At 48.6% G+C, this 19,771-nt stretch overlaps 1 protein-coding gene across 1 annotated transcript in view; it reads left to right on the plus strand.

Moving 5' to 3' along the window:
- Window positions 1–5,865, plus strand: part of LOC121464447 (solute carrier family 22 member 14-like) — a 31,639-nt gene extending 25,774 nt beyond the window's left edge. Inside the window, exons 7-12 of the mRNA XM_041677445.1 lie at window positions 911–1,031; window positions 1,269–1,366; window positions 1,647–1,861; window positions 3,137–3,245; window positions 4,647–4,841; window positions 5,398–5,865. Coding sequence (XP_041533379.1) covers window positions 911–1,031; window positions 1,269–1,366; window positions 1,647–1,861; window positions 3,137–3,245; window positions 4,647–4,841; window positions 5,398–5,656 — 997 coding nt within the window. The 3' untranslated portion in view covers window positions 5,657–5,865. The remainder of the gene's footprint in view (window positions 1–910; window positions 1,032–1,268; window positions 1,367–1,646; window positions 1,862–3,136; window positions 3,246–4,646; window positions 4,842–5,397) is intronic.
- Window positions 5,866–19,771: the final 13,906 nt, after the last annotated feature.

A 19,771-nucleotide genomic window follows, 5' to 3' on the forward strand; every position in this document is an offset into this window, starting at 1 on the left:
CAGACAGACATCTGGGCCATCTGTTCTTACCAGGGATTTCTTAGATGGTCTTCCTTGATCAAACCCGATTTTTCTTAACTCAGAATGAATCCACAGCCTCTCATTTCCTGTGGAAACAAAAGCAAATCCTCTTCTCCAAAGTAACATACCTTTAGACTTCAGTTTTGAAGTCAAGGTATATTCAAAATGCCAAGCCAGCATTTCCCTCTGTCTTCCCTCTTGTCTAGTTTTCCTGCCAAATCATAGTCATTGTCTGCCCTTTGCAGCTTCTCTGTTTGCTGTGGACAGGTTCCCTTTGGGCAGTCAGCTTAGCTTCAGTTGCCTGTCCTGTGACCCACAGCAACGGCCATGCAACTGCCTCTGCAGTGTTCCGACAGCTCTGGTCCATACTGCCATGGTCAGGGATCACAACCTATTTTCTAGTCTGCTAGCCTTGTGGGAGGTATCTCTGTGTGCATGTGGTAAACCATAGTCATCAAGGAAGGAATACCGGCACATACCACATGGAGCAAGATGGCCAGCTCAAGATTTCTTCCGTGGAAGTTCCACTCTGAGTCATCTCTGCTGCTTTCTAAAAAAAAAAAAAATTGTATGTAAGTGTTGCATGTATCTGCAGAAGACAGAAGTATCAGTACTCCTGGGGCCGGAAAGCAGAACTGGGAGGTGATTGGGGTAGTTAAAGAGACCACAGGGCAAAGGGATCAAGAGACTGACTATTATCACTAAGCAGTGGGGTTTGTGGAGGCTTGAAAGAAGGTTTGGCTTCCACCAAGGAGCAGAAGGCATCTTGAGGTTGGTGGTACCTAAAGGTTCCTTGGTCACATGCTGATACAGATGGCCACAGCTGAGGCATCTCAGCTGGAGTTGGGGCATCCTGGAATTGTGAAGTAAGAGAGAGGTGGTCACACAGGGTTGTCCGAGAATCCCCACGGTGGCTGATGGTCAAAGGGAAGGTGGACGAGGCCAAAAAGGTTCTGTGTTACGCAGCTGAGGTGAACAAGAAGACCATCCCTTTAAATCTACTGAATGAGGTAAGAAGCCTTGAGCCAGGAGTGAGGCCAGGCCTGCAGACTGTGGGAAGGCCTCTTTCCTCATCCTCTCATGGGATCTTAGTCTACTGCTTCAGAATGATGGCAACAAAACTGAGCCCTGCCTGCCAAGGCCAGAGAGTGGCCAGCACTGGGGAAGGGGCAGGCCTTGCCTGGTGATTTTGGGCAGAGAGCAAGCTCGGGTCCTGTCTGCCATTGACTGGTCTTGTTGTTTTGTAGCTGCAGCCGCCGGCAAAGAAGGTTAAGAAGGTCTCGATCCTGGACTTCTACACCAATCAGCACCTTTTCAAGGTGGTCTTGACCATGGCCTGTGTGTGGTGAGTTGCTGGGGCTGGCTTCAAACTCATGAATGGCATGGAGGTTGGTCAGGCCGAGGGCCAGGCCTGTCTCTGTCATTTCTACCACACACATCTTCTCTCTGCCTCTGTTCCATTCCTCCTACACTCAATCCTCCCTCTTCTCCTCTCTTCCTCTTCCCCTTTCTCTTCCCTCCACTTCCTTCTCCTTTTTCTTCTCTTTCCCTCTTGCTGTTCCTCCCACCTCTCCATCCTACTCCTCCTTTCTCTCTCCCTTGCTTTTTTTGTTGTTCTGTTTCAGGTTTTCCATCAGTTACATCTATTTCACACTGAACCTCAAGTTGAAGGATTGTGGGATAGAGACCTTCCTCATACAAATAATCCCAGGCATTCTGGAGGTGCCGGCTCGGCTGTATTGCCTCGTTCTACTGGAGATTTTGGGGAGAAAGTGTTCCCTCTTCGCGAACCTCATTCTGGCTACCATCTCGTGTTTCTTCCTCCTTTTCCTTACTCAAGGTACAACCTGCCAGGAAGGCTGCCTCCCGTCTGTTCTCTTCTGGGGCTTCCTAGTGTCTCTTATCTTGCCTGGCTTGAAAGCACACGGCAGGTGGCTTCCTGCATGTATCATTCTTCCCACCCCTCAAGGAAACCCCAGCCCCCAAGACAGCATTATCCACATTCAGAGTCCTGAGAGAGGAACTCAGGCTATCCCCAAAGTGGTTATCCTTGTATGTGAGGGCAGGCAGTCTCCGGGACTCTATTCCAGTCCACACCAGAAGCAGATCTAGTAGGTCAATGAGAGTAGATGGTAGCAGAGTCTTCTTTGAACTCATGCCCCAGGCCGTGCCTCTCATATGCAGCCTTTGATTGGCAAGCATTCCCGGCTACCTATGCTGTCTAGGATAATCTACTCATGGAACATCGGGATGGTGGGATACTGGACCAGTGCCAATATTCTTGCTCAGAGGGCTTTGCCAGGGGCTCGTTGCCTGGCTCCTGGTGTCTGGTGTTATAGCCAGCAACTCAAAGATCCCTGGGCCTTGAACCTGGGTCAGTCTGTGGGGCCAGAGTGCACAGAGCCCCATCAATGGCCAAGGCCTACTAGGGGGCTGCAATGCATGCTTCCAGAAGGAGCCCCTTTCTTTCTCTCAGAGAAACTCTCGGCATCCCCCTGACATTATCAGATATTGATTAGCTACAAAACAAAAATGAAACTTTCTTAGGTTCACATATCCTGGTGTTTATTGGTATTGACATTGTTGCTGCTGTTACACAGAGCACTGAATCTAGCTGGCAGATTTACTGATCTCACGTGTGGGCAAGAAACTAGGCATAGGATTCTGGAGATAGAAGTCTGAGGGTTGGAGGCATGGCTCAGTTTTTGAAGCGCTTGCTGCAGAGACATAAAGAGTTGACTTTGGTTACCCTGCATTCAGGACAGTACATGTCATAGTCCGGTCCTCGGAGAGAAAGAGACAGGAGAGTCTCAGGTTTGCTGCCCACCTAATCTCACTGAATCAGCAAGTTCCAGGTTCAGTGAGAAACTCTACCTCCCCCAAATAGTGTTTGGCCTACCCTAGCCCTATTCAACTCTGCGAGGATAGTAACTTCAGGAATGACTGGGCCTATGCAGATTAACACTTCCTCTGGCTGAATGTCTGCGTCTGCTGGCTAGGTGACTAAGTAGTAGGGGTGGGCCATTCAGTTGCCTTTGGTAAGGGACTGAGAGAAAGCTGGAAGGCCCCAAAGGTAGGTTGGCCCATGACTCAGGGCCGTGCTGTCTTTACCCAGAGCTAAAGTCGACGATAACCTTGATGCTTGTGCTTGGACTGTTTAACATTGTAGCCAGTGTCTCTGGGTTCTTCATCTACACCTGTGAGCTCCTCCCCACTGCTCTCAGGTATGGAGTGTGGTGGGCTGAGTGGAAGGAGGGGGATGGGACAGTGCCAAGCCTGAGTATTTGTCAAAAAACATTTGCTGTGTTAAACACGGTTTGCATGGGTTGGCTCACCTATCTCTTGTCAGAAAACAAAACCCAAATGCTGTCCTTCATCGACCTTCTTCCAGTTGACAAAGCCAAAGACAGGTAAGGCCCCTGTTGTCAGTCATGTCCAGCAGGTAGCAGAGCTGGCATTTGTAAGGGATGATGTCTTAGTTTCTTTATATGTCACTGTGATCCAATGACCGTGGCAAAAGTAACTTAGAGAGAGGGGAGTGTATCGTGGCTCTCGGTTCAAGGAAACAGATCATTTATGGTGGGGCAGGCAGGGCAGAAGGGGCTCGAAGCACCTGACTCCATGACAGCACAGTCAGGAAGCAGCGATGCTTACATGCATGCTCTGCCACTGCTTGCTCTCTTCCCCCACTTGCATAGTCCAGGATCCCTGCCAAGGGAATGGTGCCGCCCATGGTCGGGAAGGCTTCCCAGTCCAGGTAACCTGATCCCCTGCAATCATGCTCAGAGGTCAGTGTCCCAGGTGATTCTAGATTCTGTCTGATTGACAAGGAATAATGACCATAACGTGGGGTCTGACTCTAGACCCTGCCTGGCACCTGGTCCTTAGTTCTTTCTATTGCTGTGGAGGATGCTGAGACCAAAAGCATCTGGGGAAGAGAGGTTTTGCTTCCCCTCACAGCACACCTTCATGGGGAATTCAGGAGAGGATCCTGGGGACAGGAACTAAATCTAAAGCCATGGTGGAGTGCGGCTTCCGTGCTCGTTCCTCATGGATTTTCATTTGCTTTCTTATACACCCCAGGACCACCTTTCCCAGGGATGGCACAGCTCACAGTGAGCTGGTACCTCCCACATCAAATCATCAGTCAAGGAAATGCCCCCAGACTTGCCCATAGACCAATCTGATGGGGACATTTTCTCAACTGAGACTCTCTCTTCCCAAATGACTCTAACTGTGCCAAGTTGACAAAACTAACCAGCTCACACCAGATGCTTGTAATGTGTTTGGGTTACCCTGAGGTTCTGCCTCTTCTACCACGGAGTTCCTGGTGATAGAAGCCCCATCTTACTGACCCCAGGGCTGTATCCTTTCCTCACATGATTATACACCATTATGATGTGTACATGATTAATAACTCTTTGACTCTGGATATCCAAGAAGGCAGCCCAGGAGAAATAACTACCCCTCTTATGTCAATAAAGAACTAGGCTCTTCCAGGTCACACACTTGGATGGAACGGGGTAAAGAGCAGAGGGTATGACTTTAGGTAGCTTCTCCCTTTCACTGTACCCAGCCTCTGAGCCTCTGATGTCTTCTAAACCAGTTCTCAACTCTGCTTTCAGGTCTACAGGTCTGGGTATGGTGGCTCTAGCCTTCTCAGCTGGAGGCGTCACAGCTCTGGCTGTCTACAACCATATCAAAACACAGCTGCCTGTCTTCTTCTGCTGTCTCTCTTGTGTTTTGGCCTTGTGTTTCTCCACCTTCGTGCCAGAAACAGGAAACCAGCCTTTCCGTGATAGCATGGAATACGATTCAAGGTAGATGAGTAGGGTCTGCTTGTCACAAGTGCTGGGAATTGAGAGTATGCCAGATATTGTCCATCCCAACGACAGATCTCCCTGTTCAAAGCCGTCTCCCCAGGTCTTCTGGAAAGGATCACTGGCCTGGATTCAGATTAGGTCCTGCCAGTTCTCCCCCTCTTTTTGGCTTTCATTGCCCATAGAACCTCCCTTTGCCCTGCCCCATATGCCTGTCTAGACTGGGGTATTATCTTTGGAGACGAGGGAACTAAGGTGACATAAATTCTTTCAGTGTTAGGACCTTTTCTCCTGAAGGGTGTATGAAAAGATTAAACCCACATTGTTAAAGATCCAGCATGTGGCAGGCATTCAGTGAAAGCTGGTGACAGAAACACTGAGAAAAGGTCCAAAATTCCGGGAAAGAAAGGGATCTAGTTGGGTCAGGAGATGGAGTCAGCCTGATCCTGAAATCCAAGAACAGGCTTAGCCGGGGATCTAGATGAATGAGAAAGCCCATCCCTCCCTGAAGAGGTTAGGATTGAAAATGTCTCGTGGTTTTTCTCAGCATCAACAGAGAGTCTATTGACTCCAAGAGGAAAAGCCAGAACATCACTGCAAAGATGCTATCTGAGGAGTCCATGTCTGACATCTGGGTTGACGATGTGGCAAAGAATACCATTCTCAATGCCCTGCCGCTAAAATCAGAAGCAAGCTGGTCCTCTGACACAGACTTGAAGGAACCCAGCAACGTGGTCGACGAAGTGGCAAAGATTACCATTCTCAACACGCTGCCGCTAAAATCAGAAGCAAGTGGATTCTCCAACACCAACTGAAGGAACCCAGCAACTGGGAGGAACCCAGTCCAGATCCCTGAGGGCCAGGTTCCCCAGAACATTGTGGACTGGACTTTACTGCCTGGGTTGAGGGACATGGATTCAAAGTCTCAAATTCTAGGCCTAGTCTGGCTTGTGGAGAGAATCTGTCCTTCTTGAAGGCTAGCCCTCAGGGTCTAAAAATAGCCCCTTGTACTGGGGAAGTTAAGTTGTGATTCATCCAATAAAATATAATGTTGTTCTTGAGATGGTTAGGTCAAAGTTGTCACGACAACCCAGAAGATGCAGCCTAGACAGGTATGGGGTGGTGGTTAGATAGGCAACCAAGGCTTTTCAGGATCTTTGGCTAAATCCTCAGGGACAGCAAATAATTCTCTGGATGGAGTGGGTGTAGTGTGGGCAATCTCTCTGTATTTCTGAGCAAGAACAAGGGTTTCAATCCTAACCTCTAGTCCAGCCAGCAGCTCAATGCCAGGCCGAGGTCGGAACCGATCAATGTCTGGACGGAATGTGAGGGATTACCAAGAATGTCCCTCATCGCTTAGGCCAGTTTCACTTCTTCCCCCTCCGTATTCCAAATATGTATGGCGTTAAAGGTCACCCACCATGGGCTTTATCCTGAGAGATGTCCTCTAAGAGCTTTAGGGAAGCTGACCTCTGACCTCCACCACCCCAATAAAAAGTCGTTGGGACATTTTGTGTTAATTTCAACTTAACACAATCTAGAATCAGCTGGGGATCATGTCTGCAGGGGAGCATCTCGATCAGGTGCGTTGCCGTGGGAACTCTGCCTGCTGTATGTGGTACCCATTCCTTGAGCTGGGTCCTGAACTGCATGCAAAAAGTTTAGCGGAGAAGCAGCCAGTGTGTATTTATCCCTTTCTGCTTCTTGACTGTGGCTGTAATATCTGCAAGGTCACCACCCTGATAAACTGTGACCTCAAACTCTAAAACTCTGAGCTCAAATAAACCCTGTGTCCCTTGAGCTTCTTCCTTCATGACATTTCATCCCAGCAAAGGAAAAGCGACCCTCCTAGTCAGTCAGCTTGACACAACCTAGAGTTGTCTGAAAGGAGGTGGAATTATTATAAGAGCCAGAGGGTACAGATGTCTCCAAGGAATCCACGCCTTTCAGACACAATAGGAGAGATGCTCACGTGAGCTCAGACTGTGGAGCAAGCCTGAGACTTGCATAGGGTCAGAAGAGGAAGGACACAAGCTTCCTCCCCTAACCAATTAGCTCTCTAAGGAAGACACTAGCTGCAGGAGATTTCCTGCTGGCAAAGGGGACATGGCTTTTCTCTAATGGACTGTCACTGTGTTTATCAACTGCACTTCAGGGCAGGTCCCATGCCCAGGAGCAGCTGGCCAGCACAAGGGAACTGGGAAGGAGTTTTGTGGGCTTTTTGTTTCAGTTTTCTGTGTTCTCACATTTTCTTTTTCTTATTAGTCTTTTGCTTGCTGTTATTTTTGTTTTTGTGGGTATTTATTTAGTTATTATTTAGTATGTATACAACATTCTGCTTCCATGTATGCCCTCACACCAGAGGAGGGCGCCAGATCTCATTACAGATGGTTGTGAGCCACCATATGGTTGCTGGGAATTGAACTCAGGACCTCTGGAAGAGCAGCCAGTGCTCTTACCCACTGAGCAAGCTCTCCAGCTGCTCCTTTTTTTAATGTGTGTGTTCCTTGCTTTTCATTCTTGGGATTTTTTTTGCTTTGTTTTTGGAAGAGAAAAAGAGCATAAAACAGAATAGGTAATGAAGTGGGAAGGATCTGCGAGGAATTGAGGAACAAAACACGATCAAAATATGTCATAAATTTTTTTTCTAATTAAAAAATTTCATTAAAATGTTCAAAGTTTGCCAGAGGGTGGTGGCACAGGCACTTGGAGGCAGAGGCAGTGTAATCTTTGTGAGTTCAAGGCCAGCGTGGTCTATAGAGAGAATTCCTGTACAGGCCCCAAAGCTACAGAGAAACCTGTCTTGATAAAACCATATATATATGTTCAGAGTTGACTCTTTAGACCCCACATCCAGAGATGTTACTATAGTGACTTAAACAATAGGGAAAGCAACAGGCACAGCCCCAAGAGAGCGAATGTTTGCATATTCTGTAGGGGTTGTGTCTTGTATAATGAAGTATGATCCTTTCTTATATATTTATTTATTTATTTTTTGTTTTTCAAGACAGTGTTTCTCTGGCTGTCCTGGAACTCCCTCTTTTATTTTTTGTGATAAACTTTTTTTTAAAAAAAAAACTCTAATATTACTTTATATTGTTTAAATTTTCATATTTGACAAGTAATATAACATGCCTGTAATCCCAGCACTTGGGATGTGGACACAGGAAAAAATGAGTTCAAGACCTAGTGTGAACTACGGAGCAAGTTCAGGGCCAGCCTAAGCTACAGAATGAATCAGACTCTGTCTTTAATATATAAAAGTATGGGCTGGAGAGATGGCTCAGAGGTAAAGAGCGCTGGCTGATCTTCCGCAGGTCCTGAGTTCAATTCCTAGCAACCACATGGTGGCTCACAACCATCTGTATTGAGATCTTGTGCCCTCTTCTGGCCTGCAGGCATACAAAGAGGCTGAACACTGTGTACACAATAAATAAATAAATCTTTAAAAAAGACATAAAAGTACATAATATAACAAATAAATTAAAGAGTAAGATAAAATGATAAATATAAAATTAAAATACAAATTTTGAAAAGGATAGGGTTTATTGAGAGCTCCTGAGTCCAAGCATTTGCCACCCATGCCAAAAGGATTTCATGTTTCTGGGCAACTCTAGTTACCTATCCAGAGACAGTCATGTAAAAGAAGCAGGCACAGTCACGCTTTTGCCGCTCATTCTCCACCATGAGAATAATATTTCAAAGTTCAAGCTACCGAGATGTGTACATAGACGATAGAGGGAGCCGGGCATGCTTAGGAAGCTCCAGCGAGAGTGGGAGGTGTAGCAAGCTTTGGGGTGGCTAGTGGTCCCTTGGGGTGAGTGGGGATGCCTGGTGCCGTTTGGTAGGCCCGGCGAAGCATGTTGCCAGCTTTCAGAGCAGCTGAGTAGCGTTTCTCCCTAACGTAAGGGACACATGACCTTCAGGGCCCAGGGCCCACTTGGTACCGTGTTCATCCTGCCAACTGGCGGGTGCCATTAAGTCTTCCAGTGGCCCTCAGTGCAGGCCACACAACCAGTAAGCCAACTCCGGTTCTCTGCACCCCCACAGGCAGTACAGAGAGAAATTCCATTAATGCAACAACAAAACTGACCATAAAGACCCGGCTAGAGTCGGCAAGGGAGGGGGGCGACTGACAGGAAGGGTAAGTGGCCAGGATAGAGGACCCGAACTGAATGCTTCCTGGTTTGAGAGCCCTCGAACACTAACAGCACCATGAGAAGCCTCATGGTGTCAGCAGTGGCTAAGACCTCGTGAAATCCTCTCAAATATCCACGGACCCGAGTCACCTGGCCCCTTTTATAGATGAGCACACTGGGTTCCTAGGAAGTGAGGAAGCTGCAGATTCTCAGCTTAGACTCCGGATTGACAGTCTGGTCCCAGACTCTCCAGTTAGACGGTGATTGGGTTGTTGCGTGTCCAAGGTTCAGACCTTTGGAATCTAGGTGCACAGACCATAGCCTTTGAGTAACTAACTCACTGTTCCGGCCCCTCTGACACCTCAGGTCATCATGCCTGCTGTTCTCCAGTAAGACGGGAGCACAACAGACAGCAAAGGGCAGGCTGGCTGTGGCTCGTGGCTACCCCAGTCCCTGCATGTGGACTTTGGCTATCTTCCAACTGGACCCGCCAGAGAGCAGCAAGGACCTCCAGACAAGAAACACAGAGCATCTATGACACAGTGGGGGCCCATGAGAACCTGAGCTGCTAGCTCCAGAGCCTGCCAATACTTTCCTCGGCTGTCCTCCAGCTCGAGGTGCCCCTGACTTGGGCAAAAACACCCGGCCCTTCTTCAAGGCACTGCCAAATTCAGAGCCCTGGGGACTTGTCCAAATTTTAAAATTCTTTTCACCCCCAGAAATGGACATCTTACCATGGCTGTGGTGTGCAGTCAACCTAGCAGCCCTAGCTCATGCCACGCTTTGCAGGAATCTGCCAGATGGTGAGCCCCGATGAGCACCTGATGGGCCCCTAATTCTCTTACGTATTGCCATCACCTACAGAACCACATTGTCATCCAGCAGCTCCCGAACAAAGATCCACCTGTGAGGCTGGGGTGTTCACCATACGATGCCTCTGTAGCTGCCCGTCCAACAGACAAGGAACCTTGAAAACACTGGGGCCGGATGGCAATGCTTCACCATGGTCCTCTAAGCGGGAAGCCTGAGATCTCGGGGAAGCCATGCACTAAGGGTAAGAGGCGGTTTGGGCAGAGTGTAGCTGGGGCCAGGAGTTCTCCGTGAAGATAGATGGGCAGTGAGGAGAAATGGAAGATGGAGATGCAGGCAGATGGAGGAAAAGCCAGGGTGAAAACGTGGAACGGGAACTGCAGAGTTAGGCAGCAGAGAGATGGGAGACTTCTCCCATCTCCAGAGCTTCCTCTTCCTGTCCTGACACTAGCCAGCACTGCTGTTCCTCCTGGTCCATGGGGCAGCAAGGAGGTGGGGATGGGGGTGGAGGTGGTTGAATTACTGCTTCTTCTGGGTCAAGATGCCCAGGTCCTCTTGGACTCCCCTTCCCCCACTCATTGTTCTGTCCCAGAGATCTGAAAAGCAAACAGGCCGTGAGTTCAGGGTTGTGTAACAAGGCAAGGGGAAGCACTACTCAGTGTGGTTATTTACCTGATGTGCGAGGCCAGAGTCCATACTTTCACAAGGAAAGCAGCAGGCTCACCTTGGTTGAAAAAAACAGACTACAGAGGGCCTTTGCTCTAGTTTTGAAGCCCTGGATGCTTGGCTGTGGGCCTGGTAACACCCCGTCTAAGTAGGGGAAAGGTTGGACCACAGGAGCAGATTCCTGCTCGGGTCACAGTGGACACCCCAAATGCTGGAACCATGAACTGCCTCAGAAATGGGGCTATCCACACAGTGATGGCCCTGGTCCAAGGCCAGATCATGTCACTCACAGACAGAAAAGACTACCTTACAGCTGTATGACCCAGAGAGGACACATTCTAGATGTTTCCTTAGGGCACGTTCTCTGGAAGGCAGGCTGGGTTGAGACTGTGGAGGCCGAGGATGGGGCGCCAGGCACACACCAGCTGTGAGTGTCATCTCCATCTCTCCCACTGAAACACTCTGCCCATCTTAGCCAGTGCAGACTGGTCAAGTGAGCTGCCCTTCCAGGTGGCACGGAGCCTCTAGGGAACTAGTGTGAAGTTGGGCGGGTAGGGAGGCAGGGAGGATCTGGGAGGAGTTGGGGGACAGAAAGGAATATGATCAAAATAACTATGAAAAAAATAAATGAGAAAGTCCAAGGGGTTAAAACACTAAATTAAAAAAAAATCCAAGGGATTTTCTGGGGGTAAAATAAGGATATTACCAGTTTTAACTGATCTTAACAGAATGACTTTCTTAATGGGACTCGGAACTCTAGAAGGTTCCAGGGCTTTAGGCTGGGTGAGAAAACTACTCACTCTGTCTAAAGAACACTCTTCTGTATGAATGTCTCTTATCACACAAAAATATTTAGAATAAAAAAGTTTTTTAAAAAAACACAAGGCTTTTTCCCTTTTAAAAAGAAAACAAAGGAAAATCTGCACAATAATGAAAAATGTACACAAAATTAGATTAATGTAAACAAAAATAAAAATTTAATGACTAAAACACTAGAAAGAGGTAACAGAATGGGGTTATGGGCAGCGAACGTGGTTTTGAAAGTGTACAAACTCATCCAGTACTCCCCATACACATGAAGCTCTGAGTTCGAATTCTGGTTCTCATATAGTAACAAGGCACGGAGGCATGGAGGTACTGGGGACACGAAGACACTGGGGGCATGGAGACATGGACCTAAAGTCCTAATACCAGGATGTAGTGACTGGATCCCCGTCTAGCCAAGATGCACAAGCACCTGCATAAATCACACACACACACACACACACACACACACACACACACACACACACAGAGAGAGAGAGAGAGAGAGAGAGAGAGAGAGAGAGAGAGAGAGAAGAATGCTCTTTTCCTGAGATCCTTCAATGTGCCACAGCAGGGAGCAAGCCATGTGGTGCCAGACCTGAGGGAGTCACCTGATAGATGACATTTTGTCTTTTATGATGCTGTTATATCACAAAGTTCAAGGGGTAAGGATGGGGGAGGAAATTAGGTCAAAGATCAAGGCTCTGAATTCAGGTCCTATCGCTCCTGCAAAGTTACTGGGCCTCAGTCTTTCCTTTTAAAAACCAGGGGCAGGACTAAAAGAGATTTATGTTTATTTGTTTGAATATATATATATATATATATATATATATATATATATATATATATTTTAAAGTTTTAAAATTTATTATCTTGAGACTGGCTGTCATAAGCAGTCTTCAGATGTCCATGTCATGGAGGATAACCTCCAGGTTCTGACCCTTCCCAGCCTTCCACCCCCTGATGCCTGGTTAGGAGCAAGTGCGCACTACCACACCTCATTTATGTGGCGCTGGAGATAAACCAGCACTTGGGCATGCTAAGCAAACACTCTACCAGTAACTACAGTGCCATCCCTCAGATCAGTGATTCTCAACCTGTGGGTCACAACCCCTTTGGGAGGCTGAAAGAGCCTTCACAGGGATCGCATATCAGAGATCCTGCTTATTAGATATTTACATTATGACGCATAACAGTAGCAAAATTACAGTTATGAAGTAACAAATAAGAGTTTTATGGTTGGAGTCAGCACAGCATGAAGCACGGTATTAAAGGGCTGCAGCGTTACGAAGGTTGAGAACCACTGCCGTAGAATGAACTGTGGCAACCCCTCTGCCGGGGAGCACAATGCACTCAGCCTTGAAGTACACACAGCTGATGAGCACAATCAGGAGGTGGCAGAGTGAACAGAAGATTTGCTTTCCACAGCACCCAGGATCCCTTCCAAAGCCAGGACAGACATGCTTGAACACAGGAAACCACGGGACACCTTGATGCAGAGGGCCACACATTCCTGGTCCAGCCTGTTTTCAGGATGTTGCTTTATAAATAACACGCCTTCAACGCCAGATGACCAAACTCCTGGGGCTGGGCCAGAGAGGTTAGCAGTGTAATGAGATTATTTATTAGGAGCAAAGGCGACTGTAGGGCACCTATGGGAATGACTCACCGTGACTTTTGTATTTTGGTTCTTTTTCTGTGCAAGCCCTTGTTAGGAAAAAGGAACAAAAACCACTTGAAGCTGTGTTTGTAGTTATTTAAGGTAACAACAGTCTCTTCCCTGTCAGTCACAGATACTCATGCCTACTGGGCAGCACCTGTCTTCTGTCCTGATGGCTGCACCTGTCTTCTGTCCTGTTGGGGGCAACACCTGAGTTCTGTCCTGATGGCTGCACTTGTCTTCTGTCCTGATGGGCAGCACCTGTCTTCTGTCCTGATGGGCAACACCTGTCTTCTGTCCTGATGGGCAGCACCTGTCTTCTGTCCTGATGGGCGCACCTGTCTTCTGTCCTGATGGCAGCACTTGTCTTCTGTCCTGATGGCAGCACTTGTCTTCTGTCCTGATGGCAGCACCTGTCTTCTGTCCTGATGGGCGCACTTGTCTTCTGTCCTGATGGCAGCACCTGTCTTCTGTCCTGATGGGCGCACCTGTCTTCTGTCCTGATGGCAGCACCTGTCTTCTGTCCTGATGGCAGCACTTGTCTTCTGTCCTGATGGGCGCACCTGTCTTCTGTCCTGATGGGCAGCACCTGTCTTCTGTCCTGATGGCAGCACTTGTCTTCTGTCCTGATGGGCGCACCTGTCTGCTGTCCTTCTGGGCAGCACCTGTCTTCTGTCCTGTTGGGCGCACCTGTCTTCTGTCCTTCTGGGCAGCACCTGTCTTCTGTCCTGTTGGGCGCACCTGTCTTCTGTCCTTCTGGGCAGCACCTGTCTTCTGTCCTGTTGGGCGCACCTGTCTTCTGTCCTTCTGGGCGCACCTGTCTTCTGTCCTGTTGGGTGCACCTGTCTTCTGTCCTGTTGGGCGCACCTGTCTTCTGTCCTGTTGGGTGCACCTGTCTTCTGTCCTGATGGATGCACTTGTCTTCTGTCCTGATGGGCACACCTGTCTTCTGTCCTGATGGGCACACATGTCTTCTGTCCTGTTGGGTGCACCTGTCTTCTGTCCTGATGGGCAGCACCTGTCTTCTGTCCTGTTGGGTGCACCTGTCTTCTGTCCTGATGGATGCACTTGTCTTCTGTCCTGATGGGCGCACCTGTCTTCTGTCCTGTTGGGTGCACTTGTCTTCTGTCCTGATGGGCGCACCTGTCTTCTGTCCTGTTGGGCGCACCTGTCTTCTGTCCTGATGGATGCACTTGTCTTCTGTCCTGATGGGCGCACCTGTCTTCTGTCCTGTTGGGTGCACCTGTCTTCTGTCCTGATGGGCAGCACCTGTCTTCTGTCCTGTTGGGCGCACCTGTCTTCTGTCCTGATGGGCAGCACCTGTCTTCTGTCCTGTTGGGCGCACCTGTCTTCTGTCCTGATGGATGCACTTGTCTTCTGTCCTGATGGGCGCACCTGTCTTCTGTCCTGTTGGGTGCACTTGTCTTCTGTCCTGATGGGCGCACCTGTCTTCTGTCCTGTTGGGCGTACCTGTCTTCTGTCCTGATGGGCAGCACCTGTCTTCTGTCCTGTTGGGCAACACCTGTCTTCTGTCCTGATGGGCGCACTTGTCTTCTGTCCTGTTGGGCGCACCTGTCTTCTGTCCTTCTGGGCAGCACCTGTCTTCTGTCCTGATGGGCGCACCTGTCTTCTGTCCTTCTGGGCGCACCTGTCTTCTGTCCTGTTGGGTGCACCTGTCTTCTGTCCTGCTGGGCGCACCTGTCTTCTGTCCTGTTGGGTGCACCTGTCTTCTGTCCTGTTGGGTGCACCTGTCTTCTGTCCTGCTGGGCGCACCTGTCTTCTGTCCTGTTGGGTGCACCTGTCTTCTGTCCTGTTGGGTGCACCTGTCTTCTGTCCTGATGGGCGCACTTGTCTTCTGTCCTGTTGGGCGCACCTGTCTTCTGTCCTTCTGGGCAGCACCTGTCTTCTGTCCTGATGGGCGCACCTGTCTTCTGTCCTTCTGGGCGCACCTGTCTTCTGTCCTGTTGGGTGCACCTGTCTTCTGTCCTGCTGGGCACACCTGTCTTCTGTCCTGTTGGGTGCACCTGTCTTCTGTCCTGTTGGGTGCACCTGTCTTCTGTCCTGCTGGGCGCACCTGTCTTCTGTCCTGTTGGGTGCACCTGTCTTCTGTCCTGTTGGGCAGCACCTGTCTTCTGTCCTGTTGGGCAGCACCTGTCTTCTGTCCTGATGGGCAGCGCCTGTCTTCTGTCCTGATGGGCAGCGCCTGTCTTCTGTCCTGTTGGGCAGCGCCTGTCTTCTGTCCTGATGGGCGCACCTGTCTTCTGTCCTGTTGGGCGCACCTGTCTTCTGTCCTGATGGGCAGCACCTGTCTTCTGTCCTGATGGGCAGCGCCTGTCTTCTGTCCTGTTGGGTGCACCTGTCTTCTGTCCTGTTGGGTGCACCTGTCTTCTGTCCTGTTGGGCAGCACCTGTCTTCTGTCCTGATGGGCAGCACTTGTCTTCTGTCCTGTTGGGTGCACCTGTCTTCTGTCCTGTTGGGTGCACCTGTCTTCTGTCCTGTTGGGTGCACCTGTCTTCTGTCCTGATGGGCAGCACTTGTCTTCTGTCCTGATGGGCAGCGCCTGTCACATCATGGGGCTGGAAAACTCATCTTTCCTCAAGAATGCTGCTCCTAGAATGTTCTAGCAGCACTAGGCATTTAGAATGCCCACTTCCTGAGAGCCTTGCTTTCCATTAAACTTTATGTCAGTGGAGGAAGGATAGGCAGGGTCTAATGTAGCGTAGGCTGGTTTTAAAGTTGAAAAGTCAGAGAGATAACCTTGAACTTCAGATCCTCGTGCCTTCACCTCCCAAGTATGGCTCACCATGCTTGGCTTTTCAATCAAACGAATAGAGAATTTCAGTGAGAAATTGTCTGAATCACATTGGCCGATGGATATATCCATAGGGAATAGTCTTGTGTTGACCCATGCGGGAAGATCTACAGCCCACTGTAAGTGACACCACTCCCTAGGCAGGGGATCTTGTATGTTACAAGTAGAGAGGGTGCTAAGCACATGTAAGAACCAATGAATTTGCTCCTATCTTGATAGAGGAAGGTCATTGGCTAATAAAGGAACTGCCTTGGCCCATTTTATTGGTTAGAAGATAGGTGGGAGGTGTAGACAGGACAGAACGCTGGGAGGAAGAGGAAGTGAGCTCAGACTCCACAGCTCTGCTCTCCGGAGGAGACGCTTCAGCAGAGATGCCATGCCCTGCTCCCTGGCAGACACACGCGATGAAGGTCCGACCCAGGATGGACATAGGCTAGAATCTTCCCAGTAAGCGCACCTTGGGGTGCTACACACAGATGATTAGAAATGGGCTAAATTAATATGTGAGAATTAGCCTAGAAGAGAATGGGCCAAGCAGTGTTTAAAAGAATACAGTGTCTGTGTAATTATTTCGGGGCATAAGCTAGCCGGGCAGGCGGCTGGGGTGTTGGGGACGCAGCCCCGACGCCCCTTATTACTACACTATCTGCTCCTGACTGTGGATGTGATATGACCAGCTTTTTTTTAAAAAAATTTATCTATTTATTTATTATGTATACAATGTTCTGTCTGCATGTATGCCTGCAGACCAGAAAAATGGTGCCAGATCTCATTACAAATGGTTATGAACCACCATGTGGTTGCTAAAAATTGAACTCAGGACCTCTGGAAGAGCAGCCAGTGCCCTGAACTGCTGAGTCACCTCTCCGACCTCGTGACCAGCTGTTTTAAGCTCCTGCTTCCATGGCCCCTTGCTACGATGGAATGTAGTCTGGAGTCGGAAGATAAATGAATAAACCCTTTCTCCACAATTGTCTCATCAGGGTATGTTCACCACAGCAACAGAAATGAGACTAAGACAGCACCTGAAGAACAACAGCCAAGGCTGACCTGTGGCTATCACATGCATTCCCACACACACATACACGCCTGACACACCGTGCACCCGCACAACTAATACATCCATATACACATATACAGAAAGAAAAGCAATGTGCCTCAAGCACACAGAGGAAACTGAAAATGGTAAAGACAAGGATAAAGAGAGATGTAAAAAGGAGGAGGAGAAAACACGATGATGAGGGAAAATCTTAAAATCACATATAAAATAAATATAAAATAATAATGAGCTGACTCAATACTGAACGAGAAAAGGAGGCATACCTTCCCATAGAACACAGAGGGCAAACTCAGAAAGTCTGATGAATCCTGTACAAAGATGTTTTTATAAATAAAAGAGGTTGGACAAAAAATATATCACTTTTTTAATGCTTCAAAGAATACCACTTAGAAAGTGAGAAGTTGAGGGCTGGCAAAATGGCTCAGTGGTACAGGCACTTGTTGGGCAATCCTGATAACCTGAATTCTATTCCTGGGTCCCTCAGTGAAAAGAGAGAAATGAGTCCTGGTGATTGTCCTCCAATTTCCCTAGGTGTGCTGTGGCATGCACACACTCACATTCACACACACTATAATATATAAAATAATAAAAAATTAAAATAAAATGCAAAATTGGGGCTAGAAATATAGCTTAGTTGTTTGAATGCTTGCCTAGCATACACGAAATCCTGGGTTCTGACCCCCAGCATTAAATAATCAGGGTGTGGTGGTACAAATTCTGGTCTGTGTGCTGTGAATATATTTTATCACCACTGGTTAATAAAGAAACTGCCTTGGGCCTATGGAAGGACAGAATAAAGGCAGGCGGGGAATCTGAAGAGAGATAGAGGAGAAAGTAGGTGGAGTCTGGGAGACGCCAAGTAGCTACCTAAAGAGACAGATGCCTGTTACAGAGAGGGGCCTGCTTGTTTGTCCTAGCCACCAGGCTAGCTTAGCCCCAAAATAACCACACAGAAACTGTATTAATTAAATCACTGCTTGGCCCATTGGCTCTAGTTTCTTATTGGCTAGTTCTTACATCTTAATTTAACACATTTCTATTAATCTGTGTATTGCCACGTGGCAGTGTCTTACCAGGTAAAATTCTAACTGGTGTCCATCTCAGGCAGAAGATCCATGGCTTCTCCTCTGACACTGCTTTCTTCCTCTCAGCATTCAGTTCTGTTTTCCACGCCTACCTAAGTTCTGCCCTATCAAAATGCCAAGGCAGGTTCTTTATTCATTAACCAATAAAAGCAACATATAAACAGAAGGACCTCCTACACCAGGTACCAGAATGTCAGAACCTTATCAGGTAGGCCACAGCCTCATGGTGACACACAGATTAATAGAAATGGGTTAATTAAAAAGGTAAGAGTTAGCTAGAAATATGCATAAGCTATTGGCCAAACAGTGTTATGATTAATAGAGTTTCTGTGTGATTATTGTGGGTCTGGGCAGCTGGGAAATGAACGAGCAGTCTCTGTCTATAAGCCCCAGCACTCAGAAGGCAGAAGTTCAAGACTATTATCAATTATATATACAGATCAAGGCTAGCCCCAAGATACGTGAAACATTGTCTCAAAAAACAAAACAAAAAACAAGTGAACCGTTCAGTCTTTGGAAAGACAATTCCCCTCACAGCAGCCAGAAGGACATGGAGTGTGGACCTAGGGGTCCTCCTACAGCTGTGTTGGGTCTTTGAAGCTTGTAGTTGTACCATCTCCTCTGTCCTGTATCCTATCCCCCTGCCAGCCCTCCTGCCTTCCACCCCGTTGTCTTGGAGTCTGCAGTTCTTTGCACCTGTGTTAGGACGGGAGACTCCCACACTTCCTTTTGAGGTCTCTGGAGCCAGCGAGGTAGCACTCAGAAATGATCTTTGAGATCCACTATCCCTGATGTGTAGGAGGGTGTGCCTGTACTTCTGCTGTTGTTCACATCTCTCTGCCCTTGCTCAACACAGAGTATGCAACATTTTGACATTGGGTCATGGCATTGTCATCTACGATGACACTCAGCCTTCATGTCATCAAGTTACCAAAGAAAACACAAAATCTCATTTCTTTTCATGCCTTAGATAAGCCTGTGATTTTTGTCTTGGGCAGTAAATATGCCTATTCTTGCCCTGGCGCATGCAATCAGTGGGCTGTTGGGTGGACGTGTGTCCTTCCTGGGCTTCTAAGAGGTTCACAAAGGCCAGCAGTGGAAGATGGTGGGGAGGGCACAGGGAGGAGGCACCTGCAGGTTGCCCTCTGGTGTCTCTAAAGAGCCTAGGAGCCTGCTCCGAAGAAAGCAGGGAGGCAGGCTGTGCCTTTGGCGACGGTGATAGGAAAGCTAGATCTGCCTTCAAGAGGCAGAGACTTTCTTTCTCTCGCACTCCCTCATATATATGTGTGTTGGTATGTGGACATGTGCTCAAGTGTATGTGGGCATGTGTGTGCAGGTGAATGTGCACGTGTGTGCACACGCAGGTGGAGACCAGAGGGAAATGTTGGGTGCCGTCCAGGATGACTAGAGACATCCTCTCCACTTTGTTTTCTGAGGCCAGGTTTCTTACTGAGCCCGGCTCTCAACAATTTGATTGGTCCAGCTGGGTAGTTTGCCCAGAGGAGCTGCTGCCTGCCCCACCTGAGCACAAAGGGTCTTGGGCTGCTGTGGAGCCTGACCAGCATTGCTGTCTGCACTGGGGATCTGCTCTCTGCCCTCAGGCTTGTGGGGCAAGCACCTTACTCATGAGCCCTCTCCCAGTTTCCCCTCCTTTTGTGTTCTGGGATCTCTTGGGGTTTGAGAAAAATGCTGTGATAGCCATGGTTTTGCCTGACATGTCACTGTGGTTGAGCAGACCCTGTCTTGCTCTTTAAGTGGGCACCGGGTTCTATCCCCAGGGAGCCCTGATTGATTCCTTTGATGGGAAGTCATTGATAAGCTCATGTGTCAGTCTCAGCAGGCTCCTTTTGCCTTCGTAGATACCTCTGCTGGGGGGACGGGACGGGACGGGACG

The sequence above is a fragment of the Microtus oregoni genome, unplaced genomic scaffold (assembly GCF_018167655.1).
Source record: "Microtus oregoni isolate MIOR12 unplaced genomic scaffold, Mior012 000028F_ref0000031, whole genome shotgun sequence".
In the NCBI taxonomy this organism is placed as follows: Eukaryota; Metazoa; Chordata; class Mammalia; order Rodentia; family Cricetidae; genus Microtus; species Microtus oregoni.